This window comes from Heptranchias perlo, chromosome 37, assembly GCF_035084215.1.
Source record: "Heptranchias perlo isolate sHepPer1 chromosome 37, sHepPer1.hap1, whole genome shotgun sequence".
In the NCBI taxonomy this organism is placed as follows: Eukaryota; Metazoa; Chordata; class Chondrichthyes; order Hexanchiformes; family Hexanchidae; genus Heptranchias; species Heptranchias perlo.
Window position 1 is genome coordinate 5,324,665 of NC_090361.1, and position 21,786 is coordinate 5,346,450.

General features: G+C 45.0%; 2 protein-coding genes across 2 annotated transcripts in view; one reads left to right on the top strand and one right to left on the bottom strand.

The window, feature by feature from the left end:
* LOC137304428 (protein GPR108-like) overlaps positions 1-11,363 on the bottom strand; it is a 34,679-nt gene extending 23,316 nt beyond the window's left edge. Inside the window, exons 1-4 of the mRNA XM_067973020.1 lie at positions 11,234-11,363; positions 4,259-4,375; positions 3,261-3,311; positions 2,467-2,558 (exon numbers count right to left, since the gene is read on the bottom strand). Coding sequence (XP_067829121.1) covers positions 2,467-2,558; positions 3,261-3,311; positions 4,259-4,375; positions 11,234-11,323 — 350 coding nt within the window. The 5' untranslated portion in view covers positions 11,324-11,363. The remainder of the gene's footprint in view (positions 1-2,466; positions 2,559-3,260; positions 3,312-4,258; positions 4,376-11,233) is intronic.
* A 639-nt stretch (positions 11,364-12,002) lies between these two features.
* On the top strand, positions 12,003-20,949 carry LOC137304429 (protein Dr1-like). The gene is made up of 4 exons (XM_067973021.1): positions 12,003-12,088; positions 12,553-12,971; positions 15,573-15,736; positions 20,367-20,949. Exons 2-4 carry the CDS (start codon positions 12,749-12,751, stop codon positions 20,502-20,504), a joined length of 525 nt encoding a protein of 174 aa, XP_067829122.1. The 5' UTR covers positions 12,003-12,088; positions 12,553-12,748; the 3' UTR covers positions 20,505-20,949.
* The last annotated feature ends 837 nt before the right edge of the window (positions 20,950-21,786 follow it).

Here is a 21,786-nt window from a genome sequence, read left to right on the forward strand (position 1 = left end):
ATTTCCAGTAATGTGACCAATCCCTTGCTCTTCCTCAGCTCAATTCCAGAGGGATTTGGTTTGGACCATTTCTCCATTTAAATCCTTACACTCCAGTGCTAGGAGTTTGGCTCTAATTACTACCCTATTGCTCCTCCCTTTTCTCCCTATCCCTCCTGAAAGTTTTATACTCAGGAACGTTTAACTTTGTTTGAGTTACTGCTACTATGTCATGATTTTCTATTTTAACATCAATACCTCTAGTTTCAAATGTTGTTTCTTGTGCTCGGCGCACTGCTTTACGTATGGTTTAGCGTGGGATCCCCCTTGGTTTGGCAATTTTTCCTTTTTAACCTCTTTCCACTTTTGTGCTTCTTTAGCATCTAGATCACTAGAGCTTACTTTTAAGACATCTACTCTACTCTCTTGCCTTGACTTCCCATCTCCCTCGCCTTGTTTCTGCCTTCCAACACCACTGTACCCACCCTCCCTTGTGGTCTCCCAGCCCCACATTCCCCAGGTACAATTTTCACTCCTTGCATGGTTATATCTGAGGGCCAGAGGCTTGGGCGCACCAACGGCCTGATTGTCCATCGCCAGATTTGGCTGAAACCCGTTGAATAGCACGTCTCCCTCGCCGCCACGCCCGAATTCACCAGGATTACCGTTGAGGCCAAGGATGATAATAAACCCCTCTTAGAAACATAAGAGTTTTAAAGCACGAAAAGAGGCTACTCAGCTGATTGTGAAAGTGCCGGGTCTCTAGTGTGGGAAATAAGAAACACATTCTTAATGGCTTCTCTAAAGCCACGTAGGTTAACTATGGAAATAAAAGCCGTATAGTTTAGTGAAATCAGCCAACGGAATCTCCGGACTGTATTTCCTTCCTCACGTGGTCATCAGTGTGTTCCCTCAGGCTTCACTCTGATCAACAGGTTTAAGAACACACACTCCCCAGTCAGATCATATCACATGTACTAAGATTAGGCTAAAAAAGGTACAGCATTACCTCAGTGGTTTTTAGACTAAGATTTGAATGGTTTCATTATGCAGTTTCTTTTCCCAGAGAAGGATCGAGCGCTGCCAAAAGGAGGCGACTCAGCCCCTTAAATATTTCCCAGTGCAGCGAGCGTGGCATTTGCGCTGTTGGCTGCAGTTTTAAAAGACGGAAGGCGTCGAGAACAAGACTGCATCGCTCAGACGCCAAACGCAGCTCCAGACAAATTCAAAACGGCTACGAGCGCACAAATGAAGTCAAATTCCAGAAGGCATTTGACAAGGTGCCACATCAAAGGCTACTACACAAAATATGAGCTCATGATGTAGGGGGTAACATATTAGCATGGATAAAGGATTGGTTAGCTAACGGGAAACAGTAGGCATAAATGGGTCATTTTCAGGTTGGCAAGATGTAACGAGTGGAGTGCCACAGGCCTCCACTATTTACAATCTATATCAATGACTTGGATGAAGGGACCGAATGTATGGTTGCTAAATTTGCTGATGACACTAAAGTAGGTAGGAAAGTAAGTTGTGAAGAGGACATAAGGAGTCTGCAAAGAAATTATAGATAGGTTAAGTGAGTGGGCAAAAATTTGGCAGATGGAGTATAATGTGGGAAAATGTGAACTTGTCCACTTTGGCAGGAGGAATAGAAAAGCAGTATATTATTTAAATGGAGAGAGATTGCAGAACTCCGAGGTACAGAGAGATCTGGGTGTCCTGATACATGATTCACAAAGAGTTAGTATGCAGGTACAGCAAGTGATTAGGAAGGCAAATGGAATGTTGTCATTTATTGCAAGAGGAATGGAATATAAAGGTACAGATGTTTTGCTACAGTTGTACAGGGCATTGGTGAGGCCACATCTAGAATACTGTGTGCAGTTTTGGTCTCCTTATTCAAGAAAGGACAAATTGCTTTAGGAGGCGGTTCAGAGAGCGTTCACTCGACCGATTCCTGGGATGAGGGGGTTATCTTATGAGGAAAGGTTGGACTTGTATACATTGGAGTTTTGAAGAATGAGAGGTGATTTTATTGAAACATACAAGATCCTGAGGTGACTAGAAGGGGTAGACGCTGGGAGGATGTTTCTCCTTGTGGGAGAGACTAGAACTAGGGGACACAGTTTAAAAATAAGGGGTCTTCCATTTAAGACAGAGATAAGGAGAATTTTTTTCTCTCAGAGGGTCGTGAGTCTGTGGAACTCCCTCCCCCAGACAGCGGTGGAGGCAGGGTCACTGAATATTTTTAAGGCTGAGTTAGACAGATTCCTGATTAACAAGGGAGTCAAAGGTTATTGTAGGTAGACGGGAAAGTAGGGTTGAGGTCACAATCAGATCAGTCATGATCTTATCAAAATGGCAGAGCAGGCTCGAGGGGCCTATTCCTGCTCTTAATCCGTATGCTCATATGAAGTACTCAGGGTGAAGGAAACAACGCCTGCCCCAGAATACAGACAATTTTCTGCATCAGACAGTACTTACTTATTCTGCTTCAGGTCAAAATTAAAGAGGGTGAACGGTTCCCCTGAGGATTTGTTGTACTTATTCAGCAAACATGTATCGGACTCATCTACCTGTGTTGGAAGTACAATCTTGTTACTTGAGACGGAAACACGGTTAGGAAAGAATTTTAATTACTATAATAACTGCACAGCACGTCATCAGCATCCAAAAGAGGGGGTTAACATTTCAGATGCAACCTTTTATCAGAACTATATATAGAGTCCCACCTGAAACAGCAGCAGTCTGGACAATGGTCACTGTGAGCAGCAGCGACAAATTGCATTTATAAAATGGAAATGGAAGCCTGTTGGTGCATTTAAAGTGGGGAAAGATCGGGGGCTAGAACAGGAGAAACAAAGCTCAAACGAGGCCTGTATTATTGAATAGATTGGGGCCATAAATATACGATAGTCACTAATAAATCCAATTCAGGAGAAATTTCTTTACTCAGAGAGCGGCGAAAATGCGGAACTCACTACAAGGAGTGAGTGAGGCGAACAGCATAGATGCATTTAAAGGGAAGCTAGATAAACACACGAGGGAGAAAGGAATAGAAGGTTATACTGATAGGATTAGATGAAGTAAGATGGGAGGGGACTCGTGTGGAGCATAAACACCAGCGTAGACCAGTTGAGCCGAATGGCCTGTTTCTGTGCTGTACGTTCTTTTTTTTATATATTCGTTCATGGGATGTGGGCGTCGCTGGCGAGGTCGGCATTTATTCGATGTAATTCTATGTAATTTCAGCAGTTTGGTAATAATATGCTACTCACCGTGTAGGCTGCCACACCATCAGTCTTCGATTTTGAAAGGCTAAATCCAATCTGATATATATGAGACAAGGAAAATGATGAAAACACACATTAATGGATAATGAACAAAATGTCAAACAGTTAATTACTCTATATTAAGTATATATTTAGTCGAAGGGTGGGAAATCTAATTTAGTACTTTGTGCAAAAATCCTGATGCCTTTTCTTTGTGCGGCCACAGCAGACCCAATACCTCAGACCTACGTGCTGCTTTTGCATTGTGTAATGAAGTCATGCAGTGCAACACACTGGAGCACACGAGCTATGGGGCACTGATCCAATCCCGCACCCTGCCAACTTGAACTGCAGTACTGTGAGAGCTTGTTGAGCAGAGAACAGGTGCCACCTGGTGTGGAGGGGGAATAAAAAGCCTAGCTGTCTCCGCTATTTTCTTGACGGATATGGGGTCAGAAGTTCAGCTCAGGGTCAAACAGGACAACAGCAGCCCCTGTTGATTGTAATTACCCCCAGAGCACTCTGTGTGGGGGCCCTGAGCTTTACAGTTCAGCAAAGTCCTAGATTTGATCCCATGTCTGTCCTGAGCCAGTTGGTCTCCATGGGGGATTTACAATTGAGGGGAGAAATATAAAGTCGTACTTCCCAGTTCCATCTCTGTTCAGTGGCCTCAAGTGCACAGACATAGATATCTCAATGGGCAAGATCAGAATCGGGCTCAGTCAGTCCTGTCCCAGTCAAATGGCAAATGGTTACTTGGGGCAAAGTACTGGAGCGTAATTTTCTCCCGCCTGAAGGGACCGATCCATGTCGGGGCTTTTGTGGAACTGTCCACCAGCATTGTCCTTCAGCAGGGGGAAGAACTGGGAGGGGAAAAACTTTGTAGGAATGGAGATGATTTCAAACCAAGCTGTGTGCAATGCAGAAAGGCAGGGGATCATGAACAGGACACAGCACCACATCAGGTTCCTAAGCTACACTGATTTCACCCAAACGCCACTTACTATAATCTTCTCCAAGGCAATGTCTGTTCTTAACCGAAGACTTGTCAGGTTAACTTCCAATGTCCCATTGGTGTAGAAGCCAAATGTGTTCAAGTGAACTTTTGATCTTGTGTCTCCCTAAAAAAAATGGAAATGAAGTAAATACAGAGGGATATGCCGTATTAAAGGTCACAGCTTTTCAAACTGGGATCCCACACCCCAAGGAGTCTCTCTGCAAGAGAACCCAGAGATCCATAAAGTCATCAGGTTTCTGAATTTGTTGACTTAAGAGTGCAGTATTTCTGTTGCCACCTGCTGATTAGATATGCTGTCTATAAGGATAGTATTATTTTCTCATGGGCTGAGGACAGCGTCTTTCAAAAGTTACATACACAGAATTTACATCACAGAAATAGGCCAATTCACCCAACTGGTCTGTGCCGGTGTTTATGCTCCACACGAGCCTCCTCCCACCCTACTTCATCTCACCCTATCAGCATAACCTTCTATTCCTTTCTCCCTCATGTGTTTATTTAGCTTCCCATTAAATGCATCTATGCTATTTGTCTCAACTACTCCTTGTAGCAAGTTCCACATTCTAACCACTCTCTGGGTAAGAAGTTTCTCCTGAATTCCTTACTGGATTTTATTAGTGACTATCTTATATTTATGGTCCCTGGCTTTGGTCTATCGCGCAAGCGGAAACATCTCTTTGCCTACCCTATCCAACCCCTTCATAATTTTAAAGACCTCTATCAGGTCACCCCTCAGCCTTCTCTTTTCTAGAGAAAAGAACCCCAGCCTGTTCAGTCTTTCATGATAGTTATAATCTCTCAGTTCTGGTATCATCCTTGTAAATCTCCAGTGCCTCTTTCCTTTGTGTAATATGGAGACCAGAACTGTGCACAATGCTCTAAGTTTTTAGGACTGGGGTCCCCAGAAGGAGGTCAATATTTGCAAGAAATCCACCACACAGGAAAGTTTAGAAAACCTCCGCTATTGAGAAAAAAAACACAACACGATAAGCAGGTTCCTCTCTCAGGTCACATAAATCTCACAACAAGCCTACCATATCATGACAAAACAAAAAAGCTTTTGAAGAAAAGCTAACGGCTAGGATTGAGTCTGGGATAAAAGGGCATTTGGTTGAAAGGTGCCACTAATTGTCCTCAGCAGGCTGGGCTGAGGGATTCCCACTTCTGATGGAATTAGTTTGTGGCCAAATGTCAGGGGAGAGCAGTACTGGCCTGCCGACACTCACCACCCAGGCGCATGACGGTGAATGGCCATTTTGAGCAAGGTATCAAAGGCCTCCCAGTCCCCTCCTCCTCCCTGGAAATGCACAAGTTATCCTTAGGAGAGAAGCAAAGAAAATTGGGGGATTGGGGGGGGGGGGGGGGGGGGCTCAAAAATGTGAGTCACCACCTCATCCAACAAATGACAAACGTGTGCTTTACGCCCAGGTACGCGATTAATAATTCAACCTCTCACAGAGAAGAACATTCTTGCATCACTTGATATTGGAGAAGGCTTTAAACTACCAGATGACAGTTCTAAAAAAAAATCTTGGAAAGACTATTGCAAACTCAACAGACAATGCCCCAAGCACCAGCTTACTTAAGCATCATACAGTTTCTGATTTTAGTACCTCACGGGAGTATTATTCTAATGTGTTGCACAATTAACTCTTCCTGACTGCCATCATGTGAGTGTTTGGCTGTTAATGCAGTCAGGTTGGCACAACATCACTAGTCTAAAATGAGCCTCATACCAACATGATACATGGGCAATAAACTATCCAGGGCCACAGTGACATTCACACACAATAGTCCTGTATCAGGTCCAGGAAGCTCTGTTGGGGAAAAAAAAGGCTATTTTATACGCCTAAACATCCTTATATACAGCACTGATGGTACCATAGCGTTTAGAGAATTCGCTTAGATTTAATCTTTTCCTTCTATTTTCCCCCTTCCCTTCCTCTTCATACCTAAACCCAGACAGTAACCTTATCAGGTTTCTCAACCACGAGTGCTACACAGCTAAACGAAATCCCGTCCTCCGACGACTCCCATACCCTCCCACGTTCCAACACTGAGCCCATGGGCCAGTATGCACACTGGACAAACAGTCTGCGCACTGGGTACTTAGCCAAAATACCCAAGGGCATCCAGCGCCTGTGGAACCAGTAGTACCCTAGCAATACCCTTGGGTTCATGTCACGCTACACGTAAGCCCACCAGCGAACAAAAGCTATCTGTTTTTAATATAACGGGTCATTTGCTGGCTTTCTCTGCCTTCCGGATGTTTCTGCCTCTCTCTCTCTCTGTTTTTTTTTCCTGTTTGTTTTTTTTTGTTGAATGTATATTCGGGGGTTCTGTAGGTGACACCTCTCTGTCGGAACACGGTGATTGCCTTGGCAACGGGCAGTTACAGGGGCAGTCTGTAATCACCATGTATTGTTCTGTGATTTATAAATGCGTAGGCTTCGAGGAATTCCTGACATTTACCCGAGGAAGGAGGAAGCCTCCGAAAGCTTGTAGATTTCAAATAAAATCGTTGGACTATAACTTGGTGTTGTAAAATTGTTTACAATTGTCAACCCCAGTCCATCACCGGCATCTCCACATCATAGCAATAGTCAGCAGCGACAGGGGAAACAAAATACTTGAGTTTGCAATACGATGCATTAGGATGGGAAAGTGGATTTGAGGTAGAAGATCAGCCATGATCTTAATGAATGGCGCAGCAGGCTCAAGGGGCCGTGTGGCCTACTCCTATTTCTTATGTTCTTATATTGATGGGGGTGGTAGAAAGTGAGGAAATAAAAGACTTGAAGTACTAATCTTACTGTTCGTGCTTTGTGAGGGCATTAGGGTGTAATCTATCTATAATAATCCAAAAATGATACTTTTGGGCACATCTCCTGTCTGTTGTAACAACCCTGAATAATAGGCGGTGGAAAGATGGGTTTAAGGAAAGGACTAAGAGGACTTTTATATAAGGAAGCCAGATGTTGGAGCACGAGATGCAGAAGCAAAGTGCTGTTGCAGTCGCTGACTCACATCACTATTACCTGTTCTGATCATCCGTATTTGGAGTATTGTCTGGTGCTTACATGGCCGCACAAACTTCTGTTACACAATTCAAAAAATGTAAAGAAACTTCCCAGAGTTCAGACTGTCTGCAGCCTCTTAATTGACCTTTGCATAAACTCACTCAGGGTTTACTTAACAGCAATTAGACTTTGTAGTCTTAAAAGGGAGACACACTGACACTTTACCTGAAGAACAACATATTATGTTTCACAGTACAATGGTTTGTAAAGCAGCATATCTTCTGACGCCATATATAAGGAGTTTTGGTCTCCTTATCTAAAAGGAAGGATATACTTGCCTTAGAGGCGGTGCAACGAAGGTTCACTAGATTGATTCCTGGGATGGGAGGGTTGTCCTAGGAGGAGGGATTGAGTAGAATGGGCCTATACTCTAGAGTTTAGAAGAATGACAGGGGATCTCAATGAAACATATAAGATTCTGAGAGGACTTGACAGGGTAGATGCTGAGAGGCTGCTTCCCCTGGCTGGACAGTCTAGAACTAGGGATCACAGTTTCAGGATAAGGGGTCAGCCATTTAGGACTGAGATGAGGAGGAATTTCTTCACTCAGAGGGTTGTGAATCTTTGGAATTCTCTACCCCAGAGGGCTGTGAACGTTCAGTTGTTGAGTACATTCAAGGCTGAGATCGATAGATTTTTGGACGCGAAGGGAATCAAGGGATATGGGAATCGGGCAGGAAAGTGGAGTTGAGGTCGAAGATCAGCCATGATCTTATTGAATGACGGGGCAGGCTCGAGGGGCCATTTAGCCTACTGCTACTCCTATTTCTTATGTTCTTAGGAGGTTTGCTAGTATATGAAAAATATTTGCACCTAGCATGTAAACATAACGCTTCAAGGTGTTAACAATACCAAAATAATGCAAACCAGGCATTTCCTGACCCTCATACCCAGCATCAACGCAAGGCCAAGAGTTAAGAATTTACAAGCAGCCGCCAATTTGCAGAACACTTCCCTCAACAATTAATTTCTAATTGGGCTCAGGGGATATCTAGACCCCCCCCAACCCCACAAAAGAGAACTGAGCATTGGCCTGAGAGAGTCAGGGCAGCTTCAACAATTCTCCATTCCTGCAGCCCCAACATCACAACTGTGCTCGAAATTGCACACTATCCATGAGCAATGCCACGGGAAATCGGCAAGTTTTAATTTATAAACGATAAATTATGGTTATTTACAGATTGGTGCAAGCGATATTCCTTGACTTTTGTGTACACAAGCAGCTTGCAAAAGGCTCCATTGTCTGGTTTTCTCAATAAAAGTGAACATTTTAGTTGAAATTCAAAAGGCTCATTGGCCAAAAGCTTAAACAATCAAGTTTAATAATCACCAAGTAAACCGGGCATCCTGCAAGACAGAAGTAAACGGATAAATTTAATTCAGATATCATGACAGGAACAATGTTGTTTAACAAGTTCAACAACAAACTTGCTTTTATATAGCACCTTTAAAGTAGTAAAATGACCCAAGGCGTTTCACAGGAGCGCTAATCAAACGAAATTTGACACCGAGACACATAAGGAGATATTAGGCCAGGTGATCAAAAGCTTGGTCAAAGAGGTAGGTTTTAAGGAGCGACTTAAAAGAGAAAGAGGTAGAGAGGCGGAGAAGTTTAGAGAGGGAATTCCAGAGCTCAGGGCCTCGGCAGCTGAAGGCACGGCCGTCAATGGTGGAGCGAAGATGAGGCCAGAAGTGGAGGAGCACAGAGATCTCAGAGGGTTGTAGGAGGTTACAGAGATAAACTATAAAATCCTGGCCAAATTAAAATTTGAGCCTTTCACGACTCAGTTTATAACTGCACCGATACTCAGATCGGAATAGAGTCACACACTAGCAAAGTACCCAATTGTGCGCTCAGTCTGTTCTAATTGTAACCATTGAGATACCACGGTTAGCAGCATCCCTGAATTAGGGAGAGAGAAAAAAAGCTGCCCAGGTCCTGTCTGAAATTGAGTTTAAAAATGCCTGAGGAGAAGAGAGCAGCTCCCAAGAAGGGCTCCAAGGAAGCTCTGAATGAAACACCCGAGCAAAAGGAGGCAAGAAGTGGAGAAAGTCGAGGAAGGAGACTTACTCCATCTACAAAGTGATGAAGCAGGCTCACCCCGACACCAGCATCTCCTCTAGGGCCACGAACATCGTGAACGATAATTTCGAGCGCATCCGCGGGTGAGGCTTCCTGCCTGGCGCATCACAACAAGCGCCATGCCATCGGTTCCCGGGCGATCCAGACCGCCATGCTCCTGATGCTGCCCCGGGGAGCTGGCCAAAGCACGCCGCGTCGGAAGGAACAAAGGCGGTGATCAAGTACACCAGCTCAAAGTAAAACTCCACAATGTAGAATCGTAGAATCTTACAGCACATAAGGAAGCCATTCGGCCCATCGTGCCTGTGCCAGCTCTTTGAAAGAGCTGTCCAATTTAGTCCCACACCCCAGTTTTTTCCCCCACAACCCTGCAAATGAGTCCTCTTCAAGTACATGACCAATTGCCTTTTGAAAGTTCCTATGGAATCTGCTTCCACCACCCTTTCAGGTTCCAGATCTTAACAACCCTCTGTGTGAAAACATTTCCCCTCAATTCCCCTCTAGTTCTTTGGCCAATTATTTTAAATTGGTGACCTCTGGTTACTGACCCACTTACCAAAGGAAACAGTCTCTCCCTACTTGCTCTAGCAAAACCCCCCATAATTTACACTTAACCACTGAAAGAAACACCCAGGAACAGCTCCCGACCACAATCCAGCAACGTCTGCTGGCAAATCCAAGGATGCGGGTGGAATAGGTTTGGCTATGGTGTTCCCACTCAGTCCCACTGACTCTTGCTGTGTAGGAAGCACATGACAAAGGGGCATTTGGGGGGGGGAAGATACTATAGAGCTGGTGGGGCACCTGTGGAACTGTATCCCTGGAACTGGGCGTTTCAGCACCTTCTATTTCCGTCATGCAAGCGCTACAGAAAGGCACAGACTTCACAAGAACAGGCCCTCGGAAAACCCCACCAACCCTGTGACATCACTACATTTTACAACCACAGGAAGCTTGCTTTCTTTTATTGTAAGGAATCTTACAACACCGGGTTATAGTCCAACAGTTTTATTTGAAAATCACAAGCTTTCGGAGGAAGCTCGCTCACCTGACGAAGGAGGAAGCCTCCGAAAGCTTGTGATTTTCAAATAAAACTGTTGGGCTATAACCTGGTGCTGTAAGATTCCTTACATTTGTCCACCCCAGTCCATCACCGGCATCATGGCTTCCTTTATTGTTGCATGGCTAATAACAGCATTGATCAGACACAGGGGCGCTATGTTTGTCCCAACAGTCACATCGAACCAAATAGCATGCAGCGCTGGTGTTCTTTGTTCAGCTGTTGTAAATATGCTCTCCACAAAAAAGGTCCTTGGCATGCAACTGATTACGGCTGCAGAGTAATAAATGCAGACACAGGTGACATGGCAGTTTTGCCACTTGATGAATGTGGGGGGAAAAGGGGTGGCATCACCACCCAGAATGGTTGCATCCTCACACTGCCATGTTAATAAGTGACCCCCCCACACACACAGGGTGGGTACTTTGAACCCAGAATTTAAAAGGTGAACTCTCTCCTCCTCCCCTCCCCTCCCCTCTCCCTCCACCCCCCTCCCTCCACCCCCCTCCACCCCCCCCTCTCCCTCCACCCCCCTCCACCCCCCCCTCTCCCTCTCTCCCCCCCCCTCTCTCTCCCCCTCCCCTGGAACAGGAGGCACCTCAAACCCAACCCACTGGGGCCAACTGCAGGCCTTGAGTGCCAGTGAAGGGGCAGGAAGGCCTCACCAACTGCACTGACACCCACCACAGTGGGGCAGCTTTGACCTCTCTTTCTCCCCCCCCCAAAGACACCCCTTACCTTGAGCGTGAGGCGGTGGATCCGCGCCGTCGACCCGACAATGACGAGAAAGACCAGAGATAAAGTCCCCACTCCTCTGCCAGCCATCATCACACAAGCGGAAGCGGTGGAGGCCGCCTGTGACTGACAGGCCAGCGCGCCAATCAGCAAACACACCTCCCGACTGATTGACTTGTCAACTAGCCAATCGGAATCTTACACTTTGTCCTCCTGGTGTTCAACCGGCCAATGAGGAAACAGAGTCGAGTTAGTCCCGCCTTAAAAGGGAGGGACCGTTGTCCAGTCATCGCCGCGGAGCAAATTGAAAGCCTTAAAGACACCAAACAAATAAAGAAATGCTTTAACTTTCTTTTTTTAAAAAACATATATATAATAAATCCCAAAACAAATGAATCTCATAATGGGATTTACATTAGTGCGCAAAACATTAGTTGGAAGAAACTACAAATCCCAGCGGTCTTTGCGCGCCATTTCCCATTAAATGTTTGCATTTTAGATTTATTTATTAAAAGTTTTAAAGCCGGTTTGAGTTTTAAATACTATTATTAAAAACGTAATAAATAATCTGATTTTAGAATTTAAAAAAAACAATACAATTAAAGGCTGAGCTCAGTGAAACTACAACTCACAGAATTCAATGCGAGAAAACGGAATAATTTTTTTATATAATCGCGTATTTTTAAGCAAAAAAAAAACTCCGGAAAGATCATTAACGGAATGAAGGAGAGAGGAAAAGAAAAAGAAAAGGAGTATTAAAAGAGATAAAGATATAGGAAAAACCGTTACCCCTGGAAACGGAAGTGGTGCTGGCGGCGACTTCCGGTGGTAATGGAGCGGCTTGTGGAGTAAAAAATGGTAAAAGCTGCGGGAGGGCCGCGGAGCCTCGGCCTCGGGTTTGGGGGGGTCCTGGGCTCCGGGCTCCGGGAGTGGGGTTTGTCTGAGTGTCAGGAGTTGCACTCGGGCGGCCGCCATTTCCTGCTTTCCCCCCCCCCTCCTCCCCCAGTGCTGGTTCCCCGGGTCCCCTCCACCCCCAGTGGTCATCCTTGTGTGAGGGGCCCCAGGGGAGGATATTTGATTTGTGTCCCCCCCCCCCCCCTCCTCCCTCTCCCATCCCAATTAAATCAGCTAACTCACACCAGTCATTAAATGTGCCCCCCCACCCCCCTTTAGGTCCATTAGCTCCCTTCATGCAATCAGAATTTAGCCCCTTTTTTCCCCCTTATTAATGCTCTTGGTTTGTTTGTGGTTATTATTAATTCCTTTTCTTCTGGTGAGGTTTTTGTGTTTTAATGTCTTGATGTTTTTATCCTTTTCTCCAGGATGGCAAGATCACATTCCTTCCATAATCTCAAATCAGATGTTCACCATATTTTGTTATTGGAATTTTACTGGATTAAACACCGTTCAGTGTCAATAGATCAACTGTATGTGGATTTGGCATATACCAACCTTGTTAGGAGAAATAGCCTTTCAGTTGCCTTTTTTTTTAAAACAGTTTATATGAAATAAAAGACTATGGCCTCAGCTTCAGGTAATAATGATGATGACTTAACTATTCCAAGAGCTGCCATCAACAAGATTATCAAAGAAATCCTACCTAATGTCAGGGTAGCGAATGATGCCAGAGAAATGGTGGTGAACTGCTGCACTGAATTTATTCATCTAATATCCTCGGAAGCTAATGAAATCTGCAATAAATCTGACAAGAAAACGATCTCGCCAGAGCATATCATGCAAGGTACGTGATTAACATAAGGAAGCCACTTGCGGTCACATTTTTTGAAGATTTCTCCTTCGGGTTCTAACTGAAGCTTGAGTATAATTACAGAGGTATCTTGCACCTTCTGATACCTGCCTATGTGCATTCTTCAGATGTGACTGAGTGACAACAATCTCACCTCTGAGTCAGAAGGTTGTGGGCTCAAGTCTCACTCCAGAGACTTAATCTAGACTGACACTTCAATGCAGTACTGAGGAAGTGCTGCACGGCTGTAGGTGCCATCTTTCAGATGAGATGTTAAACCGAGGCCCTGTCTACCCTTTTGGGCGGATGTAAAAGATCCCATGGCATTATTACAGAAGAGCAGGGGAGTTCTCCTGGTCTCCCCGCCAACATTTATTCCTCAACCAACACCTGGTGGATGACATGATCTGGTCATTTATTTTATTGCTGTTTGTAGGAGCTTGCTGTGTGCCAATTTGTTACCATGTTTCCCTTCATTACAACAGTGATTAAACTTCAAAAGTACTTCATTGGATGTAAAGCACTTTAGGACCTCCTGAGGTCGTGAAAGACTTGATATAAATGCAAATCTTTTTTCTTTATATATGTTGCTAGAGGCTATTGAAGTTTGACAAGTTGACAAGCTCGATGATGTCCTACCCAATGTCCACACATAATGGTCTTTCCAGTAGGAAGCCAGAATGTTTTTGCAACCTACTTACCCCAAGGGCACTGAGGCCAGTTATATCACCCTTACTGAGATTGGCTAACAGCAGAGAATAAGAATCAAACTGGTTTGATCAGTGAAGATGACAGTGTACAGGTTGTGCAAACATTACATAAGAAATGTGGCACAATTTTCTGCCCTCCTCCTCCAGGAAGTCCTACAGACCTTCTGATGATTCAGAAAAGATGATAATGGAATTATCTAAAGTTCTGAGCACTGCTGTAATTCTACTCTGCAAATGCTAACTATAATTTCCAGTACATTTCGAGCTCTGTTAGGTAATAGAAAATCCGTTTCAAATAGCAAAGAATTATTAGACTCAGTGAAAAGGTTGTTATTCCAGCACTTGATCAGGAAATTCATCCCTGGAATTGTACTGACCAGAAAAATTTTTTTTCGATTTGTCACCACCAGAGTTTTGGATGACACATACTGTGAACTGGGACTTTCACTGCTCTGAGGGTGACTAAATCCAATAATCCTGACCGAATTGTTGTGGACATTTCTTTTTGTCGCCCTGCCTGAAAGCATGATGAGTAACTTACCTTGACCAAAACACGAGCCTGAATCCTAATTATTTTTTGATTTAGGTCAAATTCTGCAACCCCCTTTTTGTTTAGTCTCCTTATGGGCTCTGGGGCAGTACACGCGCTGTGTACAAATGCGCTATTCCCAAGCCTGCACAATGATTTGAGTTTCTCATCCCACCACCAGCATTCTGCCACTCTTTCCCCGCCCACCCCCCTGCCTCTCTTGTTAAGCGTTGAAAGATCCTTTACATTATATAAATGAAAGTTGTTGATCACTGAGCAGTAACTCCCACTGGAAGTGCGCGAGAATTTGAGGTAACCCCTCCGACAACCTTGGATCTCAGTTTGTGCTGAATTAGCCAATCGCATCAGGGGCATTACGATCACCCTCAGCACCCCTGGATTTGGATGGGGAAATTGGCTGAGGCCGGAACAAACCTATTTGATTGTTTTCTCCATGGTTTGACTACTTGTGATTGAATCAGTCATATCACAGAATGTGAGCTAAGATGCACCTTAAACCCTTACCTTGAGCTGTCAATGACCGATTAATGTCTGACACTCAGCAAAGGACACACAGCAGTAATTGGTAAGAGTTAAGATGAGTGTTCATGTTAAAATCTTGTAAATCAGAAGTTTGTGAGGGGTCTTTTGAGTAAATTGATTTCCATTCTTCCATCTGCAGTCCTGCTGGATACTGTCCCCAGTCAAGAGCAGGTGTTGGGGATCAGCTGTCAAACTTCCAGTTGGGGACAGGGTTTTCCCCTCTGCTATTCTTGGGGCAGAAAGTGGCCTCCACTCAGCATTGCCCAAAGGCTGCGTGGCTGAGGTAGGAAACACACCACGTGAAGAGAGTGGGATCAAACCAGCCTCTTAACTGTTCTGTGGAAAATCAGCAGTCAGGTGCTAAAATTAGACTCAGTGCCCCTAGGCCAAGGAGAAAGAAAGATCCGCCAGGACTCCCACTCCAGATCGCTATCTGGTGACTCCTCCTGGACGGTCTATCTGTGTGTCTATTGAGTGAGGACAGGATCTGCCTGGCTGTACTGCCCTCCGAATGGTCTGCTGACACTTGCTGTCTCGGTTCACACATCTAGAATGACCACTTGGGCTGAAAGATAGCTGACTCCTGTGGAACTGTACCACAGTCTGTGCATTCAGGAGGGGGGAAATATTAAACGGGCACAAATGAAATGAATTTTAAATGAAATAGAACAGAACTAGTTCTCCATTTAACAAGAATTCTCAACGTGAAAGGATTTTGGATTTTGATTGTTGGGTGTAAATTAATTCCCCACAAAAAAGCATTGATTAGCCATGGGAATGTTAAAAGCTTCTTTCTATTATCTTGTGCCGCAGCTTTGGAAAGTCTAGGCTTTGGATCGTACATCACTGAAGTAAAGGAGGTTCTGCGGGAATGCAAGACAGTCGCCCTTGAAAGGAGGAAGGCCAGCTCCCGCCTCGAGAACCTCGGGATACCGGAGGAGGAGTTACTACGCCAGCAGCAAGAGCTGTTTGCAAAAGTAAGGAAAGTTGCTGAGTATTTTGAAACGTATAGTGTTTATTTCTCCTGCTCGAACTCGTTCTTTCCCAACACCTGCAAACTGGAGCTGTTTGCAACCCTCACTTTTCCCATCTTCTTGCAATCAACAGACTTTTAAAACCTGAGCTTGGGGTAGCATTTCCTTATTTCCTTCGTCTTAACTCCTACTGTGTCGGTCTTGGTTGCATCCTGCACTATTCGTCTGGACTCCTCACCTAGGTTCTCAGTAGAAATAAAACCTGCCATAATGGATTTTTCCAGGAACTATGAAATGCCTCACGAAGAGGGTCATGAAGTGGAGACTGTGTGTCAGTCCTGTGTCTCTATTGTTTTCTTTTAAACTGCTGGGAGTAGGGAGTGAATCATCCCAGGTGGAACTCTTTCATAAAATCATACAGTACAGAAGGAGGCCATTCGGCCCATTGTGCCTGTGCCGGCTCTTTGAAAGAGCTATCCAACTAGTTCCACTCCCCCTGCTCTTTTCCTATAGCCCTGCAAATTGTTCCATTTTAAGTATTTATCCAATTCTCTTTTGAAAGTTACTATTGAATCTGCTTCCATCGCCCTTTCAGGCAGTGAATTCCAGATCATAGCAACTTGCTGCGTTTTTTTTAAAAAAAAATTCTCCTCATGTTCCCTCTGGTTCTTTTGCCAATTATTTTAAATGTGCGACCTCTGGTCCCAACCCTTCTGCCACTGGAAACAGTTTCTCCCTATTTACTCTATCAAAACACTTCATAATTTTGAACACCTCTATTAAATCTCTCCTTAATCTCCTATGCACCCTCTCCAGCACCTTGTTATTTGTTGGGAGGAATTTCATACAAAATATCTCTTCTCTGCCTTCCTGAAACATAAAGTTGTAAAATAATATAACAAACTCTGGAAAACACCCATACGATGATCTGTGTACCAATTAGGATTGTGGCCATTCATCTGAACACAGCTTCCCTTGGACTCTATTTTCTGCTTAGCAGCCAGACTCCCTGGAGTCTACAAGCTGTCATCACAAACTGTTGCTGCTTTCCATATTATTTAGATGACCATATAACCATAAAATAAGGCAACAATAAACCTGCCATCACAGAAGCATTAGCTGTGGTACATGATGCTGTAAACTGGGTTAGATGTTTTTCCAACTTATTTTGCACTTTTTAAAAAAAAAATTATAAAACAAATTTAGTATATTTATTCCCTCCCCATTTTAGATTGACATGTGCCTCACACATTGCCCAGTTAAGGCTGTGATGAAGTGACTGGCTTTCAGGCTTCTGTCTGTGGTGCTGTGTAAATGGTTGCCAGGAGGGAGGTATGAGGGCGGACTGGACCTTTATTGGGATTGTCCAAACTCTGCTCGGTGCTTTTTCACCCTCTCTGCCCCTCCAACCTCAGACTGCCCCATCCCAGCTTGTGTGATCCAGCTGAGACGAGGAACTTACTGTATGAGAAGCAGTGGGTACAAACGGTGGCAGAAGGGTCGGTAACCAGAGGACACAGATTCAAGGTAATTGGCAAAAGAGCCAGAGGCGAGATGAGATTTTTTTTTTTACGCAGTGAGTTGTTCTGATCTGGAATGCACTGCCTGAAAGGGTGATGGAAGCAGATTCAGTAATAATTTTCAAAAGGGAATTGGATAAATACTTGAAGGGGAAAAATTTGCAGTGCTATGGGGAAAGGGCACAGAAATGGGACTAATTGGATAGCTCTTTCAAAGAGGCGGCACAGGTTCGATGGGCTGAATGGCCTCCTTCTGTGCTGTATCATTCTTTGATTCTATGAACCCCACTCTCCCTGCTCTCCCTTTCCAAACATTCTCCTCCTCCTCTCCTGGATGTGCTGACTTCTGCCCTAGTGCCTCACCCAAGGGCAGTTTCTTCGCCTAGGAGCAAGTCAACAACAACCATTTATATTGTGTCCGTTGTGCACAGAACAACGTCCAAACCTTACAAAGAGAGGAGGAGAGAAGGAAAATGGGTGGGTGGGGGGGGGGGGGGGGAGAACAGCATAGTCAAAGAGAAGGGCTTTAAGAAGGCTTTTGAAAACAGGAAGGAAACAGCCAGGCAGAGGAATTTTGGGAGGGAGTTGCAGAATATGGGGATTATATGGAATTTTACAGCATGGAAACAGACCATGTGCCCAACTGGTTTATACCGGCATTTATGCTCCACATGAGCCGCCTCCAACCCTTCAAATCCTTCTATTGTTTTCTCCCTCGTACTTCTCTAGCTTCCCCTTTTAAGGGCATCAAATGTAGGATGCAGTAGCTGAAGGAGCAAGGAACAAAGAAGTAGGTGGTATCTGAGGTGCAAAGGGTGCACGCAGGGACATCCGGCTGGAGGAGACGGCAGAGGTAGGCTCAAGCAAGACCACGAAAGGAATTGCACATGATCATATAATCAATCTATTAGGGTCGAGAAAGCCATGGAATCATGGCAAGGATGAGTGCTGCAAGGGCCGCGCCATTCTGGACTTGATGTACTTTGTGGAGGGTGGAAGCTGGCAAGGAGAGCATTTTGTCAAGTTAAGGCTAGAGGTGATGATGGCTGTGAGCAGTCTCCGCCATTCAATCAGATCATGGCTGATCTTCCACCGCAACTGCACGTTCCCACCCAATCCCCCAAATCCCTGGATTCCCTTAGAGTCCAAAAATCTATCCATCTCAGCCTTGAATATATTCAACGACTGAGCACCCACAGCCCTACGGGGTAGAGACATCCAAAGATACACAACCCTCAGTGAAGAAATTCCTCCTCATCTCAGTCCTAAATGTCCGACCTCTTACCCTGAGACTATGTCCCCTAGTTTTAGATTCTCCAGCCAGGGGAAACAGCCGCTCAGCATCTACCCTCTCGAGCCCTCTTGGAATTTTATACGTTTCAATGAGATCACCTCTCATTCTTCTAAACTCGAGAGTATAGGCCCATTCTACTCAATCTCTTCCTCAAAGGACAACCCTCTCATCCCAGGAATCAATCGAGTAAACCTTCGTTGCACCGCCTCTAAGGCAAGTATATCCTTCCTTAGGTAAGGAGACGAAAACTACACGGTACTCCAGGTGAGGAGGAGCTGCTGGCTGAATCTGTGTTTCAATCTACATCCCAGGGACACTGAGAGAAGTTGTAGTGCTCCAGCCACCAGTCCTGTCTGGGATCAAATGTGGGACTGTCCTGGCCTGTGTGACCCAGCACCACACTGAATTTACTCAGTAAGCTATATTTGGGAGCTCACAAACCAACCTTGTCCCTCTCGCTGCAACAGGTTTGTACATTGACCTGCTGCTCTGCTAGTCTGAATTGTGAAAGTGAGCTCCTTTTGTGATGAGAAGGAATTGTAGCAGTTTTCTCTGACCAGCATCTTCCGGCAAATCCCCTCCTATGAAGACCAGTTTCCACTTTCAGGATATGTAGCTAGTTAGCAGGGGATTGTCCTGCTGTTGAGGGTAAATTGTGAATAGTGGGTGAAGTATAATTGAGCTTAACCCAGCAATGGGACAGACATTCACTTTCTTCAATCCATCCTGCCTGGTGAGCTACCGATCCACACAGACGCAGATTTGATCCCTGCTCTTTGCTGAGCGAGCTGGTCTCCACAAGGAATCCTGCAGTTGGCCCCGTAATCTGGGGGAAAATCCCTCCGTTCCTGTTCCTCGTCACTAGTCGGTGATGCCTGATGAAAAGTGCAAGTATGTGGATTGGAGATGAGGTTAGGATCAGAATCACACATAGTTGTGCTGTTTAAAGTCCAAAAACTGTTGACACTTGACATTAGAAAAGAAAGAACTTGCATTTATATAGCGCCTTTCACGAGCACAGGACGTCCCAAAGCGCTTTACAGCCAATGGAATACTTTTGAATTGTAGTCACTGTTGTAGGAAGCACGGCAGCCAATTTACGTGCAGCAAGGCCCCACAAACAGCAATGACCAGATAATCTGTTTTAATGATGTTGGTTGAGGAATAAATATTGGTCAGAATTCCCGCTGCCTTTCTTCGAAATAGTGCTGGGATCTTTTACATTCATCAGAGATGGCAGACGGGGCCTGGGTTTAATGTCTCGTCCAAAAGACAGTACTGCACTGGGAGTGTCAGCCTAGATTTTGTGCTCAAGTCTCTGGAGTGGGACTTGAACCCACAGCCATCTGACTCAGAGGCGAAAGTGATGAGGTATCAGAGTGCTGGCATTATCAGTGGAACTGAATCTCCACAAGAGGCTATGCCATTAGGAGAAGTAATTAAATTCACTGACCATGGGAGAATCTATTTTCTCTCACTAATTTTCTCCCCTCCCATTTCGAAAGCATCACCTCCTTGCTGGGATGGAGAATTCCACAGGATCAGACTCTCTCCGATACTTCACCTTAGCGTCCAATGTTCATGCATGAGTCTTGACAGACGTTTCAACCATGGGAGGATATCACAGCCAACCCAGTCACACACATGCTTCCAGCGGGGCGTCTGGTTGGCACCCAGGAGAGGGCACCCGCATTGATTTTTCTTCCCCTCCCTACCCCCAAGGGTGCTGGAAGTTTGATATTTTGCCCTTTCTGCAGGCCCCACCCCAGGCGAGGGAAATGTGATTTGAACAGGTCTGACCTTGTCCATTTTCTCTTAGGCTCGACAGCAGCAGGCAGAACTGGCACAGCAGGAGTGGCTACAGATGCAACAAGCTGCCCAGCAGGCACAGCTGGCAGCAGCAACCGCCAACAAGGCCGGCTCCTCACAGGACGAGGAAGAGGAGGAGGACACCTAAAAAAAAAACCTCAAGAGCCTTCTCACTTCCTTTCTGACCTGCTCCCGTCTACTCGCGTCCCGCCGCGTTCCAAAATGGCGGCGTGGACGGTCATCGGCTGGCGCCTGCCCGTGTCTACGACCGGAGGCTGAAGTGCCAGTTGCGAAATTTTAAACGGACTAGCCTAAAAGAGAAAAAAATAAGATATCATTGTGCATTTGGACTTAATCGATTTAAAACATGACACTGTCTGAGCTGGACAGTGTATCTGCATGGACATTCAGACCATGAAAATGGACTTTTATATGCTTAAAAAGATTTTGGTTAATTGGAGTAAAGTGTTAAACAGATAAAAGTTCCTGTTGAACATATATTTTGTGGGTTTTATTAATGTGTTTGGTAATTGAAGATTAAGTTGCCTTGTTTACAGTAATGATATAATATAATAAAAGTGGAGTAGACATTCCTTTGATTGTGAACGTGACACTATATTTTTGTACTTTTAATTTGCATTTATATAATTGCATCCTGTTTTTCCTTCATTCGTACAACAATCAAAACCTAAAGGACAGTTTGTCATGATGCTGTGTCATTCGGTGGTCACTATATATATAAAAAATAACTCATTCTCTGGATGTGGGCATTGCTAGCAAGGCCACATATATTGTCCGTCCCCAGTTGCCTTGATGCTGACGACATCTTCTTCAGCTATTTGTACGGTCGTGTGGCTTCCTGGGCCACTTCAAAGGGCACTAAGAGTCGTGTAGCCCAGACCATAGAGGGGGCAGTTTCCTTTCCCTGAAGGATACCAGTGAATCGGTTGGGGTTTTGGGGATAATCTGGCAGCTTTCATGGTTATTTGCTTCTGGCACTAGCCCAATTTCCAGATTTATTGAATAATTACGATTAAATCCAATAGGGAATTCAGGAGAAACTTCTTTACCCAGCGAGTGGTTGGAACTTGCTGACTCGTGGCATGGTTGAGGCGAATGGCATAGATGCCTTTAAGAGGAAGCTAGATAAGCACATGAGGGAGAAAGGAATAGAAGGATATGCTGATAGGGTGAGATGAAGAGGGGTGGGAGGAGGCTCGTGTGGAGTATAAACACCAGCATGGACCAGTTGGGCTGAATGGCCTGTTTCTGTGCTGTAAATTCTATGTAATATGTAATCCAATGACAGCCCTGGCACTGTAGCCTCTTAATTCTAATCGACAGGGCACTGGGGTTTTAAATTTCTCTGTCCCTCCCAAAGGAGGAAGAGCCTGATGTACCCTGGCAATCTGGCCAAGGTTGGGAATTCC

Coding starts and splice junctions, on each gene's coding strand:
- LOC137304429 (XM_067973021.1), top strand. CDS start 12,749: ATGGCCTCAGCTTCAGGTAATAATGATGATGACTTAACTATTCCAAGA. Junction 12,972..15,572: donor GCCAGAGCATATCATGCAAG/GTACGTGATTAA, acceptor CTTGTGCCGCAG/CTTTGGAAAGTCTAGGCTTT. Junction 15,737..20,366: donor AGCAAGAGCTGTTTGCAAAA/GTAAGGAAAGTT, acceptor ATTTTCTCTTAG/GCTCGACAGCAGCAGGCAGA.